Raw genomic sequence first — 17,232 nt, 5'->3', positions numbered from 1 at the left:
TTTGGCCATGTGGCCTGTGAAATTTACAGGAGCTAAAATGGAGTCCAGAGTCACATGGGCCAATCCTGGTGACTCTTCAGGTGTGCCTGGGGTCCAGTCACGTAAGCAGATTCTGGTGACTCATTAGTGATGCTGGCTTCTCTCTCTGGGCCCCTTGCACTTGGGAAGGCCTTAATGGGCCTTTACGCTGGCCATTGTTCTGCAGCCATCCTATCTGGGGTGTTGCCCAAGCAGCACAATTTGAAACACAGATATCTCAAATACATCTATAACTTCCATTTCACATATTACACATGAACATAAGTAATATTCTCTTACTTAGCATATCATAACCTTCCTAACAACACTGACATGGCCTATCCCACATGGATTATTATGATTCTGCCATGCTGATGTCACACAATATACTAACTGCCCCCCCCTCAAGCCAGCCCGCATGACACTGGGCACCTTTCACGTCATTTACAGAATCAATACATTTAAAACCAACAGCGAGCTCTCAGGAAGCACTCTTGTGGCTAACGCATTGGATTAGGTATTTAGGACACCTTGGTTAACCCCAGCAGGCTGTAAACTTCCCATGTGACCATTAGGCAATTCATTTAATCTCTCTGTCCCTCAGTTCCCTATCTATAAAATGAGAATAATGATACTTCCTTTCTCCCACCCTTTGTCTGTCTTTCCTATTTGGGTTGTAAACTCATTGGATCAGGTGTTTCTCTTCTTATGGGTATGTACAACTCTAAGAATAATGGGGCCCGGGTTTCAGGAGTGTGTTTTACCTACAGATAACACACAGCAGTTTTATAACTTATCAAATTGTTAGTGTATTCTGCAGAAATAATTCTGAAAACTACGGCTTGCACTGGCGGTACTCTAGTGCTCTGGATCTTGTCTGGAGAATGCTGTGGTATTCTGCAGCACAGTCACTAATGGGAAGAAGAGAAACAGGGATCTGAGAAGCGGAAGGTGCACACCAATAGGTTCACAGGAGTAGTTCTCAAAACCATACGAATGTTTAGATACTTTTGTATATCTTGTGAGGCCTTCTTCATGTGACCCTCACTGTCCCTGGATTTCATACTCCACTTGATACCACTTTTTTGCATCTGGCCCTGCACACTTTTAGGGACTAAGACAAAGACTACAAGGCCTGTCATTATCTAACAAATCTTAGGAGAGGAGGCTTGTGTGTTGTTATTTATTATTTGTATTATTGTAGTGGAGTCTCTATATCTTGAAGTCTTCAAATCAAAGTTTGAAGACTGGTTGCCTTTCTGGAAGGTATGCTTTAGTCAAACGCAAGTTATTGGGTTCAATACAGGGGTAACTGGATGAAATTTAATTGGCTTGTGACTTATAGACTCTAGGAACTGATGGTCTCTTCTGAGCTTAAACTCAATGAATCTGTAGTTCATAACACTTCCCTAAACTGACCTAGACTTGAAGTACAATCTTGCCTTTTGAAAGAAGTGAGGGGGTTGTTCTGACACAATAAGCATGGTTCTATATCTGATTAAAACATTTCCTCTGCCTGAATTTGCTCCGAGTGGTTGCTTTATGCGGAGTTAAGCCAGGTGTGTCTTTAGCCTAGCTATCTTCAATGCAGCCTTAACATTCCAAGAGCTTATTCCTTTGAAAAGAATATTTTTAACATAGCCTTTTCCTACCTTTCCAGCTCACTTTTAGCAGAAAGGATCATGCGCCCTGGGTTTCTAAGAGATTAAAATAACATTGTGCTAGATGTAAAACATCACTGAAGATGCAATGTACAAATGTCCTTCAGATGGTGACTCATAGTAATGACAATTATTGAATAAGTCTGTCCAAACAAAAGGTCAAGCATGAAGCCCAATAAAGTGTGTGTTAGTGTAATGTTATTCCAGCTCTGATGCTTTGGCGAAACCTCCCAACTACAGCTATTGTCAGCATGCCAAGTGATTTCAATCCAGGCATAGACCCAATAAGAGTTAAAGCTGTAGTCATCATATGGAACATTAGAAATTTAAACACCCAGGAAAAATAACATGCAGAGGGTTAAAAAACTACCATTTACAGCCAACTAGTATCTGGCTTAGTATGCAGTGCAAATACAGCCTTCATTAGCACAGTTAAAGAAAAAATCAACATATGCATATACACTGTTAAAATGCTTACTTATTTGCTATCTCTATATATAGTCATTCTAAGGGTGCTGGAATCTGGTTGTCCTACATCCCAGGTGAGTGCCCTAACCACTGTGCTATAGACTCACTCTCACCCAACAACTATTTAATACCCTATAGATACAGGATAGGACACTCACTTGGGAGGCAGGAGATCCTGGGTTTAAATCACTGCTCTAAATTAGGCAGAGTAGAAATTTGAACTCATATTGTCTATATCCTAGGTGAACGTGCTTTCTGCTGGGCTATTGGGTGTAAGGGTACTACCTCCTCTGGCTTTGATTTGTTTAGGAATGCCTCCCAGATTGCGCCCTGCAGTTAAGATAGGCTGGGGAATGCCTGGTTTGGGGATACTACCCGGGCTTACGAGTGATCTGAGTATCAGGATTTACACAGCTTTATGAATGCCCACCAGCAGATATAAGGATTTTGCTTGTGGAAATGTAGGTGTCTCAGCAGCACCTGAGCAGGGATTTTGGGGACCTACATTTTGGACGCAGGCACTTAAAGTGACAGTTAGGGCTAGATCCACAAAAGGATTTAGGCAGCTAAGAAATAAAAAAGTTTCATTTAAAAACATTTTGCAGATAGAATAATAATCTGTGAGTGGAATACTGATAAACCTCAATGTCAACATTCACTTGCCACAACATTTTGTATATATTATCTGTGAATTTCCAAGCAGAAATCTTATTTTCTTTGAGTTGAAAATGGTATCGCAAGTGGAAACATTTGTTTTCAGTTCTTGAAGTGCTGAGAAGTGAAATCATTAGGCCAGTCCACCCAGGTCATTGTTTCACATATTTTTCATCCATACAAGTGGGAATGAAACATAAAATTCTATAGCATAGGTTAACTGAAAAGCCACTTCTGACATTTGGCCTTGTTTGCAATAATTGACATTAAGCGGCTGATCCTGCTGAGGTTAATAGCTAAATTCTCATTTACTTCAGTGGGAGCTGTATACTATCCTAAGTGATGTTTAGAGCAGGAAACAAATGATTTTAAATTGGTGTTCAATGGGAAAGTGTTTAAAGTCTTTGGATATGCAGTGGGCACAGTTGTACTGAATTAGTACAAAATGCTTTGGTGCATGGATTTTCCTTTCAATTTGTAGGATGAATATTGAGTTTCCTTGACTGTCTGATGGAGAAGACTGCCAGCTGTAATGCAGGAGAAATTAAATGCCTCATTATACACTTATGTAGTTATCTTGCATAGACAGAAACCTCTTGGCAAAAACTGGAATATTTGACTTCACTGTTCTGAAAATTGGCACATTACAAAGTACTATAAATATTACTGTATAGATTGTAGCAATGAAAACTGTACATTCAAAGTGGTGAATCTTTTTACACAATCCAAAGAGGAAAAAATGGATTAGCTGTGAATTACACACATTTATACCCCACGTGAATGGTCTCTTGTTATTTCAGATACACTGGCCCAGTACACCCCTGCAGGCAGAAGAATGCACAATTAAAGGAAGAGATGCTGTAAGTACCATTAATTGCAAATCAATTACCTTTTAATTAGAGATGGGGTTGAACTAAAATGTTGGATCCAAGCATCCCTCAACTTTGGAGTATTGAATATCCGGATCATTTCTGAATGTTGCAGTGTGAACCTATAGCATGACTACTATTAGTAAATTAAGTCGCTGGTGTAATTGTTTTCAAGACCGAGCAGTAACTGAGCAATTAACACATTGACTCCTAGCACTCCACGCTGGTTTTCTTTACAGGTTTTACATTAAGCAATGGCCCAGCCCAGGGCTGCTTAGTTTATGAGAGGTGACAAGATTGGCATCAGAGTGAAAGCCATTTGCTAACAGATGTTGATAGTTCAGTTTCTTCTTTTTTTCATGCATGAGCCCATTTACTGAGAAAGATTGCCAACCCCAAACAGTTAAAAATCACAAGTCAGGCCACCCAAAATCACAAGACTGGCTTTTTGAGTCTTTAGTGTTTAGGTTTTTGACTGTTGAGGGATAGACATTTACTGGGTTTTTTAAATGAAAGCTTAAGATTCTAACCTAATCATATGGCTCAAGGAACTGGGGCTTTAAGAGACTGCAGCTTGGAGCATGCTTCCCAGCCCAGATAGGCAGAAATGTGCTAGCATGCTAAAAATAGCAATGTGGACATTATGGGGTGGGCAGCAGCATGGGCTACTCACGTGAGTAGGGGTCCACCGGACCCCTTGGGTTCATACTTGGGTGGCTAACCCATGCCAGCACCTGTGCCACAATGTCCTTATTTCTATTTCTAGCATGCTAGCTTGAGCAGAGCTAGCGTGTATCTGTCTACCTGGCTGGGAGGCCTGCTCCTAGAGCAGTGTAGACATATTCCAAGAAACACACAATATCATGAGATCATGATGTTAGATTTGGCAACACGGTCTCATAGAAAAATACCACCACAAATAATCATGCCTGATCCCACCTGGAGACAGACTCTATCCAGTGTGTGTGTGATTTCTAACTCCCCTCCCACAAGAACACAACAAATATGGTTTAATATGTTTACTTAGAAGTGCATATAGAAAAGTTTATTTTTCTAACTTGCTGGATCTGTCATTTCTTCTCAGCCTGTCTATCATAGATCCTGAGCCAGACTCTGGTCTCCACTGCACAAAGATAAATACAGAATGACTCCCCCAAAGTCACTAGAAAAATGCTGAAGTTACACAGGTGTAAATAAGTGTAGATTTTGGACCACATATATTAGGGGAAAGAAGGATGAGCTTGTAGTTAGGATCCTGGGAAGGAGCGGAGCTGGAATCTAGCTGTAACACCCCTGGGGTGCTGCAGATTTACCATGTAAATTGGGCAAGATACTTAATCTCCCTGTTTGTCTGTCTGTAAAAATGGGTTACCCTATCTCACAGGAGTTCATTAATGGTTGTGATTTGTGTTCAGGTACTACAATGAGAAGGGATAGAGAACCATAGAAATGTAGGGCTGGAAGGGACCTCAAGAGGTCATCTAGTCTATCCCCCCTACATGGAGGAAGGATTAGGTATACCTAGACCATCCACATAAATACTTAGATGGGGGAAGTACTGAGTTGACTCAGAGGAAATGGGGCTGGTTTTAAATTATCCTGAATACTAAGTTTCTCCTCTTCTTTTAAAAATAGGATGAATGTGCAAATTACATCCGTGTCCTTCATCGTTACAACAGAACACACCTCCTGGCTTGTGGTACGGGAGCTTTTGATCCCCTCTGCACTTTTATCAGAGTCGGACATCAGTCAGAGGTAAGAAATACATTCCAGAACAAGGACACCATTCTACTCTGTAGCAAACCCCGCCTATATAGTTAAGCACACAAATTAAAGCACAGTGGATCATTGTGATTGTTGAAATGGCAGGTCAATCCCAGGTCACACTGCAGTCTATGCAAGAGAAATTACGTTCCCCGTATGCCATCCCACATGCAAAGACCACTCACAATTGCAGCTTTGAGAGCAATTATTATAGAATCATATTGATTTCTGTAGAACCCTGTTAAAATCTATAGAACCCTTCCATAAAAGTGGGTGGGAAGACTATAAGAAACCTACCAGGCCACAGAGGGGAGCACACATCGATTTCTATGTCACTGCTCATCCAAGTAAAGTGAGAAGGATTTGGTCATCAGACATTACCATTATTAAGAAGTTACAAGATGACCATTTAATTAAGTAATTGCAGCCAAATGCCCCACTGACAAAGTGTCAGCCTGATGTCATGAATGAGTGATGAATTGTTGAGTGATTTCCAGCCTTATGTAATAATGTAAATAGTTAGTCTAACTGAAAACATATTTTGGAAATTGACACCTTAAAATTGTACATTACTGTCATCTTGGAATTTGTTTTTAGCTGAATTATGTAGCACTTTTTGAGATAAAGGTGTATCAAAGTTTGTATCCTAAGTCTTTCACCCCCCAGGCATTTATAACCTGAATAATAATATGCCTTTTGATGTGGTGGGAGATGCAAGCTCTCATTCCAGAATCGAAATATTTTTTGTTTCTTTTTCAGCGTTCTAGTTTTCATCAAATGCAGCTGGTGCATTTAAACATTTTAATGACTTTTGTCAGGTTTCATCTCTCCGCAAACTGCTATGGCTGCACTTTCTGCTGACTTCAAGCCCTTGCTACCACATTGAAGGCAATAGCACTGATTCTGATCTCTCTTACATCGGTCTATCTCCAAGAAGTTCATTGGAGCTACTAATGGTTTACACTGGTGTGAGTGTAAGGTCCAGTGGGATTGCAGAAGGTGTCAGTCGATGCAGAGTTTGGTCCTGATCTATAATGTCAACATAATGCTCATGCAAGAACAAGAGTTTCCTGCAGGAATCTAGAATCCTGCATTTTCAAGTTTCAATTTCTAGCTAAGAGTTCAAGTCACCCTAAGGAATGGACCAGGACTGTTAATTATCCATTTTATGTAGTATTTAACAGCTGGATTCAGAGCACATTGACCTCAATGGGCTTTGGGTCTGGTCCTAGGTAACTATGTACAACTTACTTGCAGCCACGTGTGGCCTCAATGAGTTGGGTTACCCACACGAGGAATGATCCTGCATTCATTGCCCATCTAAAATAACCACTGACCTCAAGCACAGTTTTTGAAGTCCCCTAAACCTGAACACCTCTGGACCTGGATGCCTTCAACTGGATGATGAGGGTGTTGAGCACATTGCAGAATCAGACCCTGGGCCAGTAAGCTCACGCAAAATCACCAAGTTCTTCGAGGTTTCATGTGAAAACTTGAACCACGCTTGTTTTTTTGTAAATCCATAAATCACTGAGGATGAACCATGTCTCAATTTTCCAGCAAAACTGGGGGGAGTTTGGAGCTTGTGATGAGACACAAAACCAGTTGAGTTTCCTTTGATTTTAGGCTTCTTCATGAAAGTTCTGCACAGGTCTAATTATTCCTCACCTGTTAGAAGAACTGAAAATGGAGGGGCCCATGTTATACAGCTCACATCAAGCAACCGCTCCACAGATCAGGAACAGCACTGGGAAAGGTGTCACTAGACACCAGATCCTAGAGCTCTGATTAGTGGGGTGTAGGAAATGAGCAAACATTCAAAGTCAGCCTGTCTGGGAATGTCTACACAGCAATGTAAACCCGGGCTTGAGCCTGGACTCAAGCCTAACCCCCCTTGCGTCCACACACCAATTGTGCTAACCTAGGGCTCGGACCTAGTGTCCAAGGGACCTGCTGGGCTGGAAGGTCCGAGCCCATGTAAAGCTGTGACCTAGGGACCAAGCCCTATTCCTTTCCTATGTGCACGTGGCTTCAGCTTGACTCGGGGCCCAGAAGTCCGTCGTGTATACCTCAGAGTTCCTGGCAGCCGAGGAGAAGTGTTGCAGGCAGCTAGCACAGAAGTCGGAAGTGCCATTAATGCCTGGCTGAGCATACTCCTTGTTCCTGCTTTTCTCACGGCTCCTCCTGGCTGTTGCATGGAACTTGCCTGGAGCAGGGAGCAAAAGCTGACAAGCAAGAAGCAGCTCTTGCCCACCAGGATGTTGAGGGCATCCCTCTTGTTGCTCTGCTGAGCCCACAGCCCTGCTGTTCCCCCTACCTGCACGCCAGCTATTTGGTCCCAGCTCCGCTATCTGACCTTACTCCTGGGTCCCCCCTGCCCTTCCCGGTGCTGCATGTGCAGGGGCACCCTGGCAGCATGAACTGTCAGGGTGTGGATTGAAAGCCAGCCCCAAAACTTCCCTGCACTGCAGCCTCCCACAGCGGCTGCTCCAGCTCCTCCTTGCTGCTGTGCAGAGCTTGCCCGGAGCAGGGAGCAAAGCTGACAGGTGGGAAGCTGGTTGCTCTGCTGCTCCCCCTCCTGCAGGGCAGCTGCCTGGTCCCGCTCTGCTCTCTGTCCCTTCCTGAGGGTGCATATGCAAAAGCACCTGGACAATGAGCATTGTGACAGCAGTGAGTGGGAGCCAGCCCCAAAACTCCACCACAGTCCTTAGGGTATCCCTTATCCCTGCCTTCTGGGGTGGGATGGGGGCAGGGATAAGGGATCCTGGGGGTTGCTAGAGTACACTGTGCCCCAAGCCCTGGGGATGCACTTCACCACTCAGCAGCCAAGCTGGGGTGGGTGGGTGTGTTTTTCCTCTGAATCCTGCATTTTCTGTCCAACTTCAAAACAACCAACCAAAAGTAAATAACAAAACCAACCAAACACAAACCCCTTCACTGAACAGCCCATTTTAAAAATAAAGAATTGAAAAGGTTCATTTTCAGAGTTTGGCCACCCTGGAGCCTGATGTACTAATTATCCTCAGAACGGGGACACACGAGCAGGGGGTTGGACTAGATGACCTCCTGAGGTCCCTTCCAACTCTAATATTCTATGATTCTATGAGCATTTTCCTACCAGTGTGGTTCAGCCTCGAGGTGGGGAGCCCAGGTATCAGATTAGGTGTTCAGTATAAAGCCTTCTCAAACTGCAGCCATTCTACTTAGACAGCCACCAGAGGAGCTAATTATGCAGTTTATGTGCTCGTGTGCTCTTTATGGGCACCTGAGCCGCACCAATAACACCACCCCAGTTTGGAAACAGGGGGGAGAGTGGAGGAGGCAAGAGTTTTCCCACACAGTTGTAGGGCTAGAGCATTGGTTTTCAAAATGGAAGTCATGACCATTTGCAGAGCTGTAATCCCCAACCCCGGCTAAGGGTTGTGAGCCTCCTTGCTTCCTCCTGTAGGAAACATGGGGAATGGTGGTGACACACAGATACTGCTCACCCCCACCCCTCCGAATGTTCCTCTGCAACCCCCTAGGGCTCCCTTCATCCAGATCACTTTTCCCACCGGGGCTGTGCTGTGAGGTCAGCCTCAGGAGTAGCTGCTGACTGCCCTCCCCTTACTCAGCCCAGGCGGGAAAAGTGACCTGGATGCAGGGAGCCCTGATGTTACTGCTTGATCCCCTGCCTCACAGCCCCCTAGGGGTGCGTGGAAGAGCAGCATTCAAGGCAGGAGTGAGCAGCAATACCAGCCACTCTGTGCATTTAGGTCAATTTCCCCCAGTGGGCAAAGGAAGGAGAGTGCAGAGGTTAGGGGCAAAGGGGAGGAGTGCAGGGAGTCCATAGGGCCCAGGGGCAAAGGGGGAGTGGGAGTCCATGGGAGTAGCCGGGGGGTCACACTCAGAGGCTTGGTGAAATGGGTCACCAATGCAAAAAGTTTGAGAACCACTCGGCTAGAATGTCAACACCGGCGGAGCGCTAGGCACTCTGAGATAGGGTTACTTTGACTCGGGTCTGTGCACTGCAGTGTGGATGCCAGAGCCCTAGCTTTAAGCATGGGTCAGAAAATCCCTAACCCAAGATTAAAATGCAGTGTAGATGCTCAAAGCCTGGGTTCCCTGACATGGGTCCGCTGACTTGATCCCACTAACCCTAGGCTTACATTGCTGTGTAGACATCCCCAAAGAGCTCTGATTAGCTAGAAAACTGGTAGGAAATTCACCCCTACTTCTGGCTGCCAGCTCTCCTGGGATTGGAAAAACTTCATGGGCTGCCAGAGAGGCATGTGTGACTGCTGCTAGGACACATATGGCTGTAAGTCTGTGCGTGAGAATTGGCTAGAGCCCAAAGGCAATTAGGACCCTGATCGGCTACTGAGGGACTGATGCCAGTAACCAGGACATTGGGACTGTTTGTTGCTGATCAAGGTGACTGCTGCTGATCAAGCTGAGCATTTGTTATTGATAACAGTGTTGGAGGGATTTCTGGGTGAATTCCTGAATTCCCAATGGCTGTAATAGAGGTCTCTACCCCAAGAGAGGGAGTGGGAGTTTGGTACTGACTCATCATCAACGATCCCTCAAGTTGAGGATGATCTCTTTCATAGGTTTTATTTTATTTGGATCCTTTGGTGACTGAGGAGTCTGATCCTTGAGCCACAGACTCGTTGGCAGATGTTGCCAGTAGTGGTAAAAATCAGGGTTGGGTCATGCTTATTGCATAACAGTTGCTTGTCCTTTCTTTTTTGGCATTTTTCTGCGACCAAAGCGAGGTGATTTTCCTCAAAATGGTCATTCCTTCTCTGACAAATCTTCACCAGTTTGCCCTCTCTTGGGCTATTGTCTCCCAGCGTGTGACGTCAATGCCACATCTCTTGATGTTTGTCTTGAGGATATCTTTGAATCCTTTCTTTTGGCATCCCCATTTCCTTTCTCCTTTGGTAAGTTGGGCATACAGCAATTGTTTTAACAGACATGCATCAGGTATATGCATGCCGTGCCTGCTCTACCTCAGCTGGTGCTGGATAATCAGGGCCTCATCACTGAAGATGTTGGCCTCCATGAGGACACTGACATTAGTTCGGCGATCTTCCCACTTTATGTTGAGGATCTTCTGGAGAAAGTGCTGGTGCTGGCGTTCCAGGTTTTTCTGTAGGTCACCCAAGTCTCACAGCTGTAGAGGAGAGTTGGGATTATCACTGCTTTATAAACTAAAAGTCTAGTGTGTATCGTGGCTGTTGAACACCCAGAAGGACAGTTTCCCACAGGCAAGGCTGGCACAGCAGATTCCGTGCTGAATCTCGACATCTATGTTTGCCCTCTATGAAAGATGGCTGCCAAGGTAGGCAAAGTGTTCTACATTTTCCAGTTCCTCTCTGTCAATGTAGATCTTCCTTGCTGGGTCTGATGACTGACCGGGAGCAGGCTGATGGAGAAATTTTGTTTTGCTGAAGTTCAGGGTTAGCTTTTGTAAGCTTTTGAGAAGCAGTTGAGAGCTGTTTGTAGATCCTATTTTGAATGTTCAACTACAGAACAATCATCTGTGTGCCGGAGTTCGGTTATTGTTGTTGATGTTATTTTAGTTCTAGCATGGAGGTGAGAGAGGTTGAAGAGGTTGCCATCAGTCCAATATTGGATGCCAATGCCTTGCGGCAGACGGTCTTGGATTAGCGTTTTCATAGCTGCTAGGAAAATGGAGAGGAGAGTAGGTGCCAGTACACAACCTTGCTTTACGCCCGTTCAGATGGTAAAGGGCTCAGAGGTAGAGCCACTGCACACAATGGAGGCAGACATCTGGTTGTGGAGGAGTCTTACTAAAGCAATAAATTTACTTGGGCAACCAAACTATGACATGATTTTCCACAGAGCCTCGTGGTTGACAGAGTTGAAGGCAGATTAATAAAGGCCATATGCAACTCCTGGTGTTCTTGACATTTTTCCTGGATCTGCCTAGCTGCCAAAATCATGTTGGTGGGGCCTTATAATGGTGTGAAGCCGCATTGGGACACTGGGAGTACTTCCTCTGCAAGAAGAGCAGATGATTCAATAAGATCTAGCAAGAATCTTCCCAGCGATGGAGAGGAGGGCAATGTCTCGGTAATTGCTACAGTCAGCCTTATCTCCCTTTTTAAAAATGGTGATAATGTTAGCGTTGTGTAAATCAGTGGGGATTTCTTCAGTGTGCCAGATTTGAAGAACAGCAAATGGAGCTTGTTTGTCATGTTTCTGCCGCTGCTTTCAGTACTTCAGCTGGTATGCCATCAGGTCCGGATGCTTTATTGTACAGTAAGGGGAGCAGCCGCCACACTTGAAAAAGACAGATTTAATTTAGCATCTATTACTTTTTTATTACATATATACTGAACTATAGAGAGAGCAAACTTAGTAATTAATATCCTTTCATCCACAGGGGGAAAGATCTTAGAAATAAATGAAGTTACAAGTGCCTTTCTTTTCATTTCCAATTGCTGTCCAAACATTTCAGAATGTTTGCCAAAATGACTCAAGCTCTGTTATAATCAATCAATCAATCAGTGTTTGCATATAAAGATTGTAAGCATAATTCCAAGCCAAAATTTAAAAAAAAGCATATGATTGAATTTTTTCTGGGATTAGATTCTAATAAACTGAAAAAGCTCTGCTGTTTCCTGGTGTAACCTTTAGGTGGGCTAGAGTTTATTTCACTACTCTTTTCCTAGTGCCTAAAAACGAAAGCACATGGACATGAAGAATACAGTCACTAAGGATTTTTCAACAAGGATCACACAGGGTCAACCTCCCCACAGTCAAGTCCAGAAAGAACCAAAGGAACTTAAGAATTAAGTTCCAACTTTATGAAATCTTATGATAAAGAGATAATAATATCTTAATTTTTACAACATAACATGGCTACTTTGTAATCCACATACATTATCTTTACAGTTATGTATAAATAAAGAAAACAAATTAAATCTAAACAGGTCAGTCCCTACAGAAACACAGTGAGAAGAAACTCAAGAGTTCCCAAAAACTTAGGTTGAATTCACCTGTGTCTCAATTGCAGTCTTTGATCACCAAAATCGATAAAACCTGCTGAATCAAAAGCACTACAACGTCATCTTCTCTCCACTTGTTTGCAGAAATTTTCATCTGAAATCCACACAAACTCTTCCTCCTCCTTTGTTGGAATCACTCATTTAGCTAGTCAGCTAACTAATTAACCAACCACTTAGTTAAACATATAGATTGAAAAAACCCTGCTGCAAAATTTTTCAGAGTTAGGGAAAAACAGCCTGCTTTCAACTCCTATGGCTCAGCTTCTCCCAACCACACAGACTGCATAGCCTTTTATAAACCAGCTGTCCTGATTAGTTGCCCTCATGGAGTCCAGCTACAGGGAACCTACTGAGCACACCCCAAACTACCATACCCAATTTCCAGAAATATCTAGGTATGGAGTGCTAATTGTGTGTCTGCCTAGCAGCGATGAACCAGACACAACACATTCCTACTCCCCCCATCCAGTGGGAGATATCTCTTTAAGAGATCTATTAGGCACATAAGTTACACTAGGAAATTAGACTTTCTAATTATTTGAAGCAAAATTCTTGGGAGATATTTACATTGGTGTAAGAAACACTGCACACATTGCATATATTTTTCATCAAACTTTATTCTAGTTTTGAAAGTGTGGTTTTAGTTAGTACTGTGACTACAAACATTACATCCCTATTTATTCTCTTTCACCTACTCAATATCACATTTTCTCTGTTTACTAGGCAGAAAAAGATTGTTTTTGTTTTCTAACTCTTTACATTGCATTGTCAGTTTAGGAGTTGCAACATCAAGTTGGGGTTTTTTTCTGCCTCTTATATCAGCACCAATTATTCAGATTTTTCAGTCAAAATTTAGCTGACAGTTTCATTTATGATGACTTAAGCAGTTAGAATTCAGCACACATTCTCTCCCTGGTGGGAACAGTAGCAAAATGTGTATGTATTTTTATTTAATCTTTAAATAAAGCAATTGGCTCACATAAACATAAGGAGCAGATCTAGGCCCGAATTCTACACAGTTTACTCCCAGATGTTAATGGGGCTACTCACCTGCATAAGATTTATAGAATCAGACCCGTGTTGAGAAAATAGGCATTACTTTGATATAGTCAGTGTTCTGACTAGAACCACACAACAACAAATTATTTTGAAGGATCTATTCCTACTTCAAAGACAATGACAGTCAAGGGTTCTCAGCACCTCAGAAGTTAAGGCCCCAAAAGGGCACTAACACTGTCATGTGAATCACAGAGAGTCACTATCTTCTAACACTGAACAAGGAACTTCATTAGGAAAGAGAACGGTGTTATTTCTAAAGCCAATCTATATGCCTCTCACTTCCTCATTGCTTCTCTTGCAAACCTTCCCCAGCCACTCCTGCTTAGTTTCCTGCTACAGCTGCAAAGAATCAGTGTTCTCAGGAAACCTGTTTAGGAAAAAATAAACCATCACCTGACAAAAACAGAAACCAAACTAAACAAGAAAAGAAGAAAAGAGATGACCATGACAACAAGCACAGCTCATGATCCTTCACTGATGCACCGCTGTCACCTCGTTTGTCCAGCTCTCCTTCTCCTCCCTTTGTTTATTGTTGTCCCTTGCTGTGATATGCCAAAATTGGACCCTAAATCTACACCTGTGGAAGTGATGGGAATTTTGCCAGTGAACTCCAGGGAGGTGAAATAAGTGCCCAAGGATTCAGAGCAGGCTCCTGATCCAGCTAGTGTAAATCTGCATAGCTCAGTGCAGTATTACCAGTGTCCACCAGCTGAGGATCTGGGCCTCAGTCTCAAAAGGTGTTGAGTACCACTCCATTGGTGTTGAAAAAATCATACATCACTGAATGGGCTAGACTGTTACTTTACTGGTCAGCCCCCAGTAAGAAGCAGGGTGGGGACCAACTTGTGGTTCTGAAAGTCACAATTTGGATCCAGCATATTGCTGTCCATATGCTTTTCCATACCACTTTTACTTTCCAGAGTGGGGGATGTCTTCTGCTCCAGTCAAGCTCCTGGAACAGCTTTCTTCTCCCACTCTGCTCCCCAGTCTCCGCTTACCTGTGCAGGAGAAAGAGTTGCAGCCCACCGGCAACTGCATAGGGTCTGGCAATAAAAATAGCAGGGGAGTATGGTGACTTCTTTCATCCTTCAGCTGGCTCAAAGCCAGGGTTCAGGATTAAGCTCAGTAACTGAACTCCCCAAACTCAGCTTCTCAACATAACATTGCATAAACCTTAGGCTGCATGTAGGGAGTTGAACTATCCTTTTATATGTAAATATTTGCATACTTTCCAAGAACAAAAAGCCCATGAACATGCAATAGGAATTTCTGAGATATAAAAAAATGTATCACCATGATTACAAGCAAATGAAACATTCAAGAACAACAAGGGAGTTGGATACATTTTGGAATGTAACAATTTGCTGTAAGATATCATCTCACTTTGCACCCCTAATTACAAAGAAATTTAATCAGCACAGTCATTTTTCAGAGACCCATGGAAGTTGCATTCACTAAAGCTTTCAGAATTTCTTTTATAATGGACAGTTAGGGTCAAGGGTTAATATTATGGACTGTGTGTCGACACCCTCCCCCCATTCATTTCCCCCACTGAGGTGCAGTGGTATCCCCTCTGGGATGACTATTATAATTAGCACCCAATCATCTTTGTTCCTGCATGGTTAGGTAAAGCCCTCTATTAAATGCCCTCATAAGCCATACCGTGTTGTAGGGTGCCACTGTCCACAGCTGAGCAAGAAAAGGAAATGTGGATTGCAATAAATGACAGCCAGGACAGAGTTAATAAGTCACTAGACTATGTTTATATGGTGTCAAATGTTTTCAGAATGTGTGTTGGTCTTTGGTTTTTTAAATAGGGGAGAAAACTTGTTTCTTGGGAGCCTCATAAAAATCAGTTTTGTTGAAAAAGCAGGAAACGTAATAAAAATAGAGGTTCATATGTCTAGTTATGGGTGAAAGGAGCATTTTGTAAAGTTGCTGATACTTTGGATTAAATATGCTGACCATTCAGTAAAAATAAAATTTAGCTGTGCTTTGAAAAGAACTAAACAGCATCTGAAAGGAAACTCCACAAGAGAGATTAGGGCCCATCTGAAGTCATGTACCTTATTTGGCTGGACATGTAAATATGATAATGCATGGTGTTTTTTGGTGGTGGTGGGATCAGAGAGACTCAAAACAAATAGTGGAGAAGCAGAGCTATTAACATCTAGATGCTGTAGGGGCAGGTGAATGATACAAAGCCTGATTATATCTTTCATATGGAGCTGTGTGGAATTGCATTAGTAGGAGCATTGCCAGCAGATCGAGGGAAGTGATTATTCCCCTCTATTTGGCATTGGTGAGGGCCGCATTTGGAGTATTGTGTACAGTTTTGCGCCCCCCGCTACAAAAAAGGATGTGGACAAGTTGGAAAGAGTCCAGCGGAGGGAAACAAAAATGATTAGGGGGCTGGAGCAAAAGACTTATGAGGAGAGACTGAGGGAACTAGGCTTGTTTAGTCTGCAAAAGAGAAGAATGAGGGGGGATTTGATAGCAGCCTTTAACTACCTGAAAGGGAGTTCCAGGGACGATGGAGCTGGGCTGTTCTCAGTGGTAGCAGATGACAGAACAAGGAGCAATGGTCTCAAGTTGCAGTGGGGGAGGTCTAGGTTGGATATTAGGGAAAAAAAATTCACTGGGAGGGTGGTGAAGCACTGGAATGGGTTACCTAGAGAGGTGGTGGAATCTCCATCTTTAGGGGTTCTTAAACTGCAGCTTGACAAAGTCCTGGCTGGGATGATTTAGCTGAGGTTAGTTCTGCTTTGAGCAGGAGTTGGACTAGATGACCTCCTGAGGTCCCTTCAAACTCTAATATTCTATGATTCTATCAATATACAGTGTGCTCAGGGCCAGCAAAGGAACCTTGCTTTACTTTTGAGCCCAAGTTAAACTCTCAGCATCACGTCCTCCGATGATGTAAATGTTAATAGTTCCATCGAAGTCAAGGGTTCTATGACAATTTACTTCTCCTGAGTGTCTGACCCTCATAATAAGAACTGAGTGGTGGGTAGTCCTTCTGCACAGGAGTGAATGTCATTCATAACAAGTAATTGTAGCACTCAGATTAGAATATGTTTGTTAGCATAAATGTAGACAACTTTTTGGTGTAAAAACTGGATGGAGTGACAAGGCTACATTTTCCTACAGTCCATCCCCTTAAGATTTATAGGATCCCAAGTCAGAAGGGACCATTGTAATCATGTAGTCTGATCTGTATAACACAGGTCACAGAACCTCCCCCAAAAAATTCCCAGAGCATATCTTTGAGAGAAACATCCAATCTTGATTTAAATATTGCCAGTGATGAGATTCCCGCATAACCCTTAGTACATTATTCCAATGATTAATAACTCTCACCATTTTAAAATGTACACCCTATTTACAACCTAATTTTGTCCAGATTCAATTTGCAGCCAGTGGTTTGTGTTATACGTTTCTCTGCTAAATTGAAGAGCCCATTATTCAATATTTATTCCCCATGTTGGTACTTATAGATTGTAATCAAGTCACCCCTTTACTTTTTCTTTGTTAAGCTTGTTTCAGGTTTATAACTGTACTGAAGAGGTCAAAGGGATACAGCTCTGGTAAACAGGGTGTGAGCTCAGCAGAGTTTGGTGCTCTTGGGAGATTCTCCAACAATGGACTGTCACACGCTGTGTTTTATTTGTTGGATTATGGCTAAAGTCTTAATAAAATGATCCAGTTTGAAACAGCCCC

General features: G+C 43.0%; 1 protein-coding gene across 1 annotated transcript in view; it reads left to right on the top strand.

Moving 5' to 3' along the window:
* The window catches only part of SEMA3E (semaphorin 3E), a 191,544-nt gene that overhangs the window by 105,222 nt on the left and 69,090 nt on the right, over positions 1-17,232 (top strand). The window contains exons 3-4 of the mRNA XM_067564003.1: positions 3,602-3,661; positions 5,306-5,425. Coding sequence (XP_067420104.1) covers positions 3,602-3,661; positions 5,306-5,425 — 180 coding nt within the window. The remainder of the gene's footprint in view (positions 1-3,601; positions 3,662-5,305; positions 5,426-17,232) is intronic.

Source organism: Emydura macquarii, unplaced genomic scaffold (genome assembly GCF_026122565.2).
Source record: "Emydura macquarii macquarii isolate MOO-44397 ecotype Brisbane River unplaced genomic scaffold, CSIRO-AGI_Emac_v2 contig_2636, whole genome shotgun sequence".
NCBI classification, from domain to species: Eukaryota; Metazoa; Chordata; order Testudines; family Chelidae; genus Emydura; species Emydura macquarii.
This window is presented reverse-complemented; position numbering and strand designations above follow the sequence as displayed.